Raw genomic sequence first — 12,729 nt, forward strand, 5'->3', positions numbered from 1 at the left:
TAAACCCAGAAGCTAAATATAACAATCATTTTTAATCGTTTGAGTGATATAAAAAGTCTTCGTCCCAAACAGAAAATATATGCATACGAGAAATAAAATAAATTCCTAAAGAAATATTAAGTAAGCTTGAACAACTATATGGTCATTATGATGATTTTCACAATTATGATGGTAACACAGATATATCTAGTGGTAGCCCTTGTAATAAAATTGATGAATGCTACAATCTTTATATTCAATATTACAAGGAATGTCAAAGAAATTATAACGACACTTTTCGTGAAAAGTTAATCAGTTTAAAGGAAGCATATGATACTAAAATGCACAAGAAACTCCTTGTTCGGGATTACCAAGAATTTTACCACCTACAGAAATGGTTTATGTATTTGTTCCCAGAATAACAACAATTATTGCATTACTAGCAACAATGACTTTACATTTTTTATATAAGGTAAATAAAATATATACATAAAAGCTTGAATATTTTATAACAAATAATACTATTAATTTTACTAAATAATTAAAAGCCTCCCAAAGTTATATTTTTAAGTATATATATATATATATATATATCTTTCATACGGTTTACAACAGTGAAATCATGGTTACATAGTAATTCAGAAAGGAAAAAAATCATTGAACTTGATGAAGTTATAAAAGAAATAACACACTCGTTACAAAACACACAAGAACGTGTAAATATAAATTATGAAGGAAGTTTTTATAATATAGGATACCATTCTCAAGGAAACATTTGATGTATAAATTTCACTTTATATTACGTACATTATAACTTCAAATACTCAGCGATATAAAAGTCATATATAAGGAAGAACGTAATATTAAATGAAATAAATTAAAAATGAAAAAAATAAATATATGTTTATAAAAATAAAAAATATAATGATATAAAAATTATACGAAGAAAAGTTTAACATAAATTTAGGACTATTTTGATATTCAATAGTACAAAAATACACTTATAAATATGATTTTCTTTGAAATGCAAAACAAATAATTATGAAAATTAAATATGTAACGCAAGATTATGAAGTTATTATGGTTCCTAATTATTAAAAAAGAAAAATAAAAGAAAGAAAAAAGCATTAAAACAAACGCTAGTATTATTATTATATAAAGAAAAAAGAATAAACTTAACATAAAATAAATATTCTCAAAAAAAAATATATATTTTTTTTTATTATAATATTATTTTAAATTGTTTTTACTATTTTCTCCCTTGTAATTAAGTAGAATGTAGAATGTAAAATTTAACCTAATATAAAACAATTTTAATATTATTGTTTTCATGTGAAAATTATTTTATGTGGTATTTTCATAAAGATATGTATACATGATGATAGTCGAGAAAAAGTATACTGTTTCTAGATTTTATATAGGAATAGTTCTATCTATTAATTATTTTTAAATACTCCTTTATTAAGCACTATTATTAATTATTTTTTTCTTCTTCAATATACAGTTTTATACTCATAACATTCATTAGGGGGAAACACATGAATATATGATAACTAAATAACATTTACAAAATATACTATATAATTATAAAATGTTCACTGATGTTAATTATATGAACAACGAATAGTATTTATGTTTTTATATTTCATTTTTATTTGCTTTATATAAAAGGAATTTTAAGACAATATTCCAACAAATGTAATAGCAAGAAGCATAATAATATTTAAAAGATCAAAAATATTGAAAGATAATAATTTTCTTCAAATTCTCATAGAGATCCACCTTTATAGTCACCATGGAATATATTATATACACATTTATACGCATATGCTATTTTAGATATGGGGGCTCAACTTTTTTATCATGTAAAAATTTCAGATAGTTTTCTAATTTATGAAATGGAAATTTCAGAATATACACACATTTTAATTATTACACATTAATAAGTAGGATCTTGGAATATAGTGTAAATCCAAATTTTAGCCAATAATTTAGATATAAAATTTCTCGGATTATACTTAATATCATGTTCAATATAATAAACAAAAAAACATATATTTTTTAATTAATCAACATTATTGAAACATTGATATATTCTAGCAAAAATAATAAATTCAAATATTTTTATAAAGAGATACTCAATTATATTTTTCATGACAATTTCGTTACAGTAATTATAAGTTTAGTAGCAACAAAAGTACTAAGAATATTATTTATTTCTCTAATAATTTTGTTTGACACTATTCAGTTTGTTTTATTTTTCTAAGCTATACTTTTAATTTTACCTTATTATACAAACATTGTAAAGTTCATAGTATGGAACATAATGAAAAAAGTTATAAGTAACATTTGGTTACAAATTAATTTATGCAATATCAAAATGAAATCTTTTTAACAGAATTAATCTGTAAAAATTTATTTACCTACTTCACCTACAAATTAAACATATTTTTAATAAATTATTTTCAGTAATATAAAAATAATTTCAAAATTAAAAAATATGTGTTTTCTTCTATTTTAAGAATATATAATTTAAAAAAAAAAATTTTTTTATAGACTAAAAAATATTTTCAAAATTCAAGTTGAATTACATTTAACTTTTTTAATTTTTATATATATATAAAATAAATATATTTTATAATTTCTTAAAATTTTTAAGTTTTTTTTTTCTAATTAAACAAAATAAATTGTATATTTAATAATATATATAAGCTTACAAAATAGGGTAAAAAAATAATAGGTGTAAAATTAGAATATTAACTATATTTCCTAAACTTAAATCTGTGAATAAAATATATATTATTTTATTATATAATTACAGTTACTTGTTTACAATGGAAAATAAAAAAAACATGTCACTAAAAAGCTTTAATTAAATACATTTTATAGTATATTTGTAATAAAAATATTTCATGTAATATGTATTATGTTTTTGAGTAAATATGTATATCAATGTAACATAGTACATATTCTTATTTTCATTAAATATAGAAAATATATGTTTATTTATAATATAAAATTTATATATTTTTTTTTACATAAACAATCAATCATACTAGTCTTGAAGAACTTAAAACATATAACAGAAATATTTTTTATTTAAATATAAATTCTAATACAGTATCAATAAAATTATATTAATTTTAATATTATAAATTCATTTAATTCGCACATATATTTCATATAATAATCTATTTATGTACACAAATATATATATTAAGCAAAAATATTTATTTGTTCGAAAACAGTAATTTATAATACAAATTGAAAAATTTTAAAGCATTCAGATTCACAAAAATATCAACAACAAAATTTATTACTATTCTATATAAAAATGATCACTTATACATGTATGAATCTACAAAATTATAGCAATTCTAGGTATATTTATTAAAAATATTTTATATATATTACAGATAAATTTCACATTAACAAATTCATCATACGAAAATACGTACTCCTATTATTTATTTTACTCAGTCAACAATTTTATTTTGTTATATTTTTCATTGTTTCTTAGAATCTTAGGAATCGTTATATAAGTATGATTGATACTATAATAATAAGTACGCAGAAAGATATTAGATAAATATATTTTTCTAAAACTTGACTCATAGTATCTGCTATAAACTCCATAATATAACTAAAAGGGATTGCATCTGAAAGCTTATCTAACAATTTATAGCCTTTTAATATAGGTAATCCTATTCCCAACAATAAGAAAATAATAAATAGAAAATCCAAATCCATAATTCCTAAGTTTAATTTTTTTTAAAGCTATATCACAAACTCTCTTGCGTTGTTCTAGAAAATCATCGTAATCTTTTTCTTAATCCATTTTTTTTTCAAAATGGAAATGTTTTCCATCAAAGATACAATTATTATAATCTATAACTTCTGTATAGTATTGTTCCTTATTTAATAAACATCTATTTAATTGTTTGTTTTTTCCTTTCGGTCCTTTCCATTATTAGATAATCTTTTCCTTTATTAACTCCATTTTTCCGAATATTTATTTTAAATATACATTATTCGAATACTTATCCTGTTTACAATTTGCAAGTGATCGATAATTTCTTCTATCTAAATTTCCACATACCTTACAGATTTCATCCATAAATTTACTAAATACCCTCTAAAGGAACAGCATAAATATTTTTTATTTGTATGGTTAAATAATTTCATCATAAAAAACAGTATTAATAAATATAGAACACTACTAATATAAATAATGTAAATATCCATATATATATATTCATACCATATCATTATGAAGACAATATATTGAAGTTAAAAGGAGAAATAAGTAAATTTTAATAAACATGATAAACTTAATTTTCTGTTTCATGATATAAATATTTAGTATTCTAATATATTCAGTAAAAAAAAATTAATAATAATATAACGTACATATTATAATAAATGGTACTATATTTATTTTTAAAAATTTCTTCTACTATTTGCTCAGTAAAAAATTAATATAATGTATATAACTATTAATAATTTCAAAATATTAAGAAAAATAAATACAAAAATATATTACAAAATTTTGATCGTAATATTATTTACTCAAATTAACTTTCATTGCAAAAACATAATATGAATATAATTATAAATAAAAAATATATTATTTAATTATTTAACATAGTACATTAATGAAATAATGTTCTATGTAAATTCGTTTGAAAATAAAACTGAAAAAAATATACATATTATGTCATGTAGTTTCTAAATGATCAATGTATATGGAATATAGAACGTAGAGAATATATAATGTACTATTCAGTATATTAAAGCAGTATGTAAAAATCATATGGATATTATACTACTAATAATTCTATACGAATAAACCTTATACTGTAGAAGTTCTTTTATTTTTCTTAAAAATATTTATTATTATAATATAATAATAGTAATAAGAGGTCAACGGATTATTATTTTGTATCTTGTACATCTAACCAGAAAATTTAGGAAATTTCTAAGCACAAACAATCATTCGAATACTCTCATATATAAAAAAAATTGAATATATTTCCTACTACATAATCTATTAAGGAATGTAAATTTTAATATAAATAAAAACTCATTTTTTACTATTGTATAATAATATCTAAGTTCAGTTCGTAATATTATTACTATACTAAAAAACTTTATATGAATGTTCTTTATATTTTTTTTTTTTTTCAAGTATATATTTTTGAAAAAACATTAATATATTTCCAGAAAAAAAAAACATATTGTCACAGTAGAATTATTCCAGATATCTATGCATATATGTATTGTTTACATAGAATAAAATGTTTTAACTAATCGTGGCAATATTTTATATTAAAAAATAAACAAAAAATATAACAATAAATGTATTCCTTGTATTAAAATTTTTATTAGCATTATTTTTAATATTCTCGTATACAAATGTATACATATGATGATCTAATTTTACGTAGGCTTTAAGCATTTTTAAAAAAAAAATATGTATGGGTTTTTACTTTGAACAAACAGTAGTTTTTAATATGTATGTAAACTTCATAACTATATCATATGTTAATAGTATTGTATAGCTTTTACTTCAATATTAGAATATTTGCTATAAAAATAAAATGAATTTGTAATTGTCAACATTAACCATACATGTTCACATAAATATGTAAAAAAATATTAACTACATATATAGATAAGTATAAACAATAACTCAAATATAAAAATTTATTTATACATATATATATATACTGAAAATAGTACATTTTTTCCATTAAACTTAAGGAACATTTAGATTTCTATAGATATGTAGCATATATATAGATGTATATTGTTAAGAAAATTCAAAGAATAATTAAAGAAAAAATTTAAACATAATATATATTAAAATAGTATTATGTACAGTTATTAATTTAATACATTAAGGATGTAAGAAATAAAAAAACTATATAATATATTTATTTATAAATTTTCAATATAATTTATATTTAATTAATTTTAAACAATTTTAATAACAACATATTTAAAAGCAATAATAAAAGTAAAATGTATCTAACTCTTTAGTTAATGGTGAATATTTTAAAAAACAAAGGAATTAAACAAATATATATAAACTATATATTATAAATATTCTGTTTTTTTATATGTTTATAATTTCACTTTTAAAACTTACAAAACTAAATATTTAATAAAAAATCTTTTAATTAAAAGTATTCTATAACATCTATATCACTAAGCATATTTAAAAAATATATGTCTCATTTTTAAGTATAAAATATATATATATATATATATATATATATATATATATATATATATATATATATCAGTGTAATATAATAAGTTAATTTCTCTTTATGAAAACAAAAAAAAAACATATATATGGGCAACTTATAGTAAACATATATTTTTAAATTTTGAAAACATATTGTCATTTTAAACACAAAAAAGTATAAAACTATAAAGCTGTACTTTTATAGTTATATATAAATAGTAAATATTTAATAAAATTATAAACTGTCCTACTGTTAATTAATTATAATGTAAAAATATTTTTTTACAAAGGAACCTTAATACAAATTATATGTATTAAGGCAAAATATTCAATTAATCTGAAATAATACTTTGAAATACAAATCCAAAAACATTAAAACTTTAATATTCACAAAAAAACTAAGATCATGAACGTTTACTGTTGTGTATCAAAAAAATTCTATGTACACATAGGTATATTTAAAACATTTTAAGCAATTATTCGTATTTGTATTAAGTATATGTTAATATATATTCCATTAATTAGTTTATGTTCAAGATATGCTTGCAGAAAAAAAGGTACTTTTTAGTATGTAATTTACCTTTTTTCGAATTTAATTTTTTCATATTTTTTAACTTTTTTATGGTAATAAAAATTCCTGATATAAGAGTGATACTTAATAAAAAAAAGGTACGAAATATATTAGAATACGAAAAAAGTTTCCTAATATACACATATCACTAACGCTTCCTGCTGCATCACACCAGACACATGAAAGTGTACCCGATGATGATGTACTGTGTTGCAGAAGATCTCCAAAAATTTTCAATACTCCTACAAAAGGTGACCATGGACCATTATTACCTTTATCTGCTAATGTTTTTAAATATTCCTTGTCCAAACCTATATGATGCAATAAACTACCTTTTCCTGCAAATTCCAGTGATATTTCTACTATAAATATTATTAATAAAAACAAGAAGATTAATAAAGGTAAAACAATTCGCAATCCGTATTTTTTACATATTATTTTTGTGTAAACCTTATTACTAATTGTCCTGTTATTTTGAAGAAAACTCGTATAATCAAGTTCCTTGAATATTTTTTTTCTAAATGGGAATATTTTTTTGTTTTAAATATACAAGATTTATTTTTCATTCCTGATTTATGACCTGCAATATTTGATGCATATTTTTTCGATTGCTTTTTTTTTTCAGAATCATCATTTTCATTATGAGATATATCTTTTTTTTCGAGAACTCCATTAATTTGAATTTCATTTTTTAAACATAAATATCTTGAATTTTTATTATGTTTGTATTTTTCCAATAAATGATAATTACTTGCATGTAATTTTCTATAGTAATTGTCCCCCCCCTCTAAAGATTTCTTAAGAGTACTCTAAAAAAAAAAAATGTAAATATTGGTTATATATAGAAAAAAATCTAATGGGGAAAAAACAGAATTAATAAAATAGAGCCAAAAAATGTGAATAACATAAATATCATTAAATAATGTTATTATACCACATAACTGTAAAAATGGTATGTCCAACATAAAAGGATGAATGTTGTAATTCTAATAAATAATAGGGTCTTAATATTTTGTTCCATTTTTATTCGTATTTAAACCTATAATATACTTAGCAAAAATATAACTATAATATAATATTCCTTTAATGATAGAGGACACTATTATCATTTATTTTATTTAGTATAATTTATTGTTTTTCCATAAGAAAATATTAAAATTATAAAAGTTATTTTTATTTATGATGACACAATGAAAAATAATTTTAAATATATTCTATAAAATTTTTATCTTAATGTTATTTATAAAAAAGTAACTTTAATTAAAAGAATATAGGATGAACTCAATAATAAATATTAAAAACATATGAATTATTTATTTAATTTAGAATATCAAATAAATATATTTTATATTATTTCTTTTCAAAAAAATAAAATAAAAAAATATATATATATATATGATTTCTTAATATTCGAAATATTAAGTATATATAATATAGAATATAGAGAAATAGATAATGCACAGACATACATATTAATAGAGATATTGTGTATAACATCAAATTTTGTTATTAATAATTCTAACTTTATAAAAGTTACAATTTAAAAAAACAGGTTATTCTTAAAAAAGTATTAATAATTATAAAAATATAATGAAAATGTTAATAAATGAAACTATATAATTAAAACTTTTTATTTTATTTTATTGATATTATTTACATTATTTACTACGTAAACATAATTTTCTTTTAATATTCACTATATACATTATCTAATTTATAACATATCTTTTAATATAATAAAAAAGTATATACTTCAAATGTATATGATGCCTGATATTTTATAAATGTAATAGTTTATGAAGACTATAGCACTTAATTAGATAAAATGTTTACAGTTACTTCTAAATGCAAACATTTTAAAATTATAAAATTTTTTTTTTTTTTTTTTTTTATCTTAATATATATATTTAGATAAATTATAATATAAAATTATAAATATAAAAAGCATAGAGTAACCTATATATTAAACGTATTAACATAAAAATAAACTTGATAGAACAATACACATATTTAATATAGTATAGTAAAAGTTAATATAAATTTTTGTTATCTCCGTATTTTATCATCGATGTTAAAGTAATACTTATAAAATATTTTGAACTATAAATTTTTTATATATAAAAAGTAAAATAAAAATGTTCTTTAAGTTTTTCACGCAATACAAAGTTCAATAATTCTAACCTTGACAATTCTATGTTAATAAATCATTCGTTAAAAGGAATCACATTATCGTTTACTTATAATTTCATAAATTAACTAGAAAAAAAAGTAATTATTAAAAAAATAAATTATTTCAATATATGAGTAAACTTATATTAACCGTAGTTTTATACATTAAATTAAAGGATCATGTAATTATTATAATGCAAATCTATGCGAAATATTTACAAATATAATTTACTAATATACAGTGTATATATATTTATGGTGAATATTTAACCATGTCAATATCACATATTTATGAATAAAGAAAAATATGATATATGTATATGTTTAGTCAAGGTACTAAACTATTTCCAAACAATTAATTGCAACACTAATAAAATATAGAAATATATGAACTATTAAAAATATTTGATATATATTTGTTTACTTTTCTTTATAAATATGTCTTTGCATATCATGTAAATTGTATAATAAAAAATTTATAAGTATACAACATTTAATTTTTCTTAAGCACAATTTCAATAATAATAAAACAAAATTTCATTAAATATATCAAGATTATTAGATATTATTACAATATATTAATTATAACCATCATTTGACTTTATATTCTATTAGTTCAGTGGCTTATATATTCTTAAGACTTTTAACAGTATATAAATAATAACTAAAATTCATAAATAAATAATAATAATCCATTTGAACATGTTTCCTCAAAATAAAATAAACGCCTTAGTATTTTTTCTCTACTTTATAACTAATATCCTAATGGAACAAGAAATAAAAAAAGTGATAAAAATGTTTTAAATGTATTCCTTTATAGCAAATACAAGAGCAATACTTATAAATTCTTAATATTTTAAACTTTTATTTTTTGGGTATTTCAATACATTTCTTATGAATATATATAAGACTGAAAAACACATATAATAGTTTTTTAAAAATGAATATATCTACCACAAAAAATTCCTTACGTGAAACTGATGTCCATTTCTACACAATTTTTGACTGCAAAACATAAATTATCTTTATCCTTAGATTAAAATATTCCCTCCTATCCTGATTTAACATTTTACTTTTCATCCTCCTAATCATCATATCCATGTTCAAATAACATATCATTAATTCTATATTAGTTTTTCCCTTCCTATTTTATGATAATAATATAACAGTTCTTGAGTATACTATTCCTTATTTATAATTCTAATTAACTAAAAACGTATTCAAGGTACATTATAACAACAAAAAATATTTTTATTATTTATAATATAATAAATAAACTTATTTAAACGAAATTACCCCATAAGTTCATATATATATTTATTTAACAAGAAGCAGCAAAAAATATAAAGCAAATTTTCTGCTATGTTCTTGTATCGCACTATGATACAAGATCGTATCCAAATAAAATGGATAAGTGTAATTACTTTAAATAAAATCAAACATTTCAATGTTTAATTTATGTGTTAACTCATGTATTTCGTAGTATATATTGAACTAACTAAAATGTTTACAGTATATTCATATGGTATTAACAAAATGGTAAATTTATTTTCGTTGATATTTTATTTTTTAAAAAGGGATTATACTGTATTAGTAAAAAACTAATATAAAACATAAATAATAAAATAAATTTTTAAAATAAATTTGCTTATATTTCTAATAAAACTATTACAAGGAAATAAACAGCACAATAAATCTATGTAATACTTATTGTTTTAATAAATATCCAGTAGATATTTATATATATCAATAGTATAACAGAATAATTCTAAATTTTAGTTATCCATACTTTTCAGAAAAATAATAAAATAAAATACTTTTTACTTCATGCATAATTATTATATTTTATAAATACAATAAAAAGTATTTTATATGATGAGAGCAGAAATATATGTATATATTTTTAATACAGTTATTAAATATTTTGTCAGATTCCTAATAATAAGATATGTTATTTGCAAATGCTACACATTTAAATACTATTTTGCAATTGAAAAATAAAGATAATTGAATAGTATACTATATTATTAACAGGATGCCAAAAAAATAAAATAAAAAGAGGCAATTTTTTTTATAACACAAAATACAATTTGTCATGTACCATATTATGTAATATAATAAATTTCATTTTTTTGTTTCTTTTAATTTTATTAGAATATTTTATTAGGTGAATTTATAATTTAAATAAAATTAGTTTCACCGTAGTAATATTCATGTAAAATATAGCCAATTTCTAAAGAGAATTTAATTAAAACTTAAATAAATATAATATTGCAACTATATTTATTAACTTCGTATATTCATATAAAGACCAAAACACATTTATTCTTCATTTAAAAGAGATAAGTATTTTTTTAATTACCTCAACAAATAATCATTTAGATTAGAAGAAGTAAAAAATAATAAGAAGAACTAATTATAGATAAAATATATGTTATCACAAAACTTCAATATAATTATACGACTTCTCTTATATATTAATTTTAGTGCCATATATATATTTTCCTTAAAAAATTAGTTAAATACAAAAACAATAATTTAAAGCCATAATTCTATGTTAGATTCTGCAAATAATTTAAAATATCAATAAAAAACATTAAAACATTCATGTTTGCAAATAAAACTAAAAGCACATATTTTTAAGATTGCAGATCAAAAAAGTTAATATGATACAAGTAGATTCTTAAAAACTATATAATTACAGGTATATCTGTTTATTCGATGTATTAATTAAAACTCATAGTGTTTGTTAGTAATGATTGAGTGATCTCTATAATAAGGGGAACATAGTATTATTCAACTTATTTTTTATAAGTGCAAACTTATCATATTTTGCAATTTTTCTGTAAATATAAATAATGGCTGCCATAACTATAAATGTAAATATAACAAATCCTATACTAAAATGATATTGTGTTAATGCTTCCACAATAGCTTTTTTATTAATACAGTTTAAAAATACTATAACATTTACTATTATTATAATTGGTACAAAAAAAAAAGATATGCCATAAAACAAAGCTTCCTTTAATTCTATTTTATTTCTTAAAAACTTGAAATCTTCTTTCGTAAAATCTCTAACTTTATTTTTAAAATATGTTTTGTCAAACGTCCTTTTTTGAAGATATGGATCTGCTCCTTTGTATACAGAAAATTTACTTTTCCTACGTTGTTTTTCTCCTACTGCATTATTTAAGGAACATCCATTTGGATGTTTATATCTTTCTTTTGTTACTTTTGCATTATTAGGTGGATACAATATTTCAAACTCTTCAATAGTTGGTATATCTCCTTTTATCCACACAATATTCGAACCCTTCTTTTGTTCATATTCTTCTAGAAATCGACAAGTTCTTGCATAAAATGTTTTATAAATATTGTCATTTTTATCCAAAGAATTATTATATAAATTCTAATGAAAATATATATTTATTATATAAAAAAAAAAAATAAATTTATATTAACAAAACGTATTAATATAGAACTCTAAAAATATGAATGATGCAATTATCCTTAAATATTATAATCATACCACATCACTGTTTATATGATATATCCAGGTTAAAATAATAAAGATAGTAATTTCAACGTAAAAAAATGACTTACAATTTTGTTTCATTATATAAATTTTTAATATTGTAGTATATTAAGAAAAAAATTTGAAATATATAACAATTTTTTAATGACATATGATCCTATATTTATTTAAAACATTTTCTTTTTGTTTTTCTTCTAAAAAACATAATTAATTGTATCT

General features: G+C 19.1%; 1 protein-coding gene and 2 pseudogenes across 3 annotated transcripts; all 3 read right to left on the bottom strand.

The window, feature by feature from the left end:
* Positions 1–3,451: 3,451 nt before the first annotated feature.
* On the bottom strand, positions 3,452–4,057 carry PmUG01_00039100 (annotated as a pseudogene). The gene is given in 7 exon segments: positions 3,452–3,508; positions 3,523–3,717; positions 3,731–3,796; positions 3,810–3,811; positions 3,824–3,919; positions 3,933–3,965; positions 3,980–4,057. Coding segments are annotated over 7 exon segments (527 nt in total).
* A 2,830-nt stretch (positions 4,058–6,887) lies between these two features.
* Positions 6,888–7,824, bottom strand: PmUG01_00039200 (annotated as a pseudogene). Its single transcript is given in 3 exon segments — positions 6,888–7,245; positions 7,260–7,612; positions 7,738–7,824. Coding segments are annotated over 3 exon segments (798 nt in total).
* A 3,918-nt stretch (positions 7,825–11,742) lies between these two features.
* On the bottom strand, positions 11,743–12,591 carry PmUG01_00039300 (Plasmodium exported protein, unknown function; the record flags this gene model as incomplete). Its single annotated transcript, XM_029003100.1, has 2 exons — positions 11,743–12,384; positions 12,505–12,591. 2 exons carry the CDS (start codon positions 12,589–12,591, stop codon positions 11,743–11,745), a joined length of 729 nt encoding a protein of 242 aa, XP_028858947.1.
* Between the last annotated feature and the right edge of the window lie 138 nt (positions 12,592–12,729).

This window comes from Plasmodium malariae (assembly GCF_900090045.1).
Source record: "Plasmodium malariae genome assembly, contig: PmUG01_00_20, whole genome shotgun sequence".
NCBI lineage: Eukaryota > Apicomplexa > Aconoidasida > Haemosporida > Plasmodiidae > Plasmodium > Plasmodium malariae.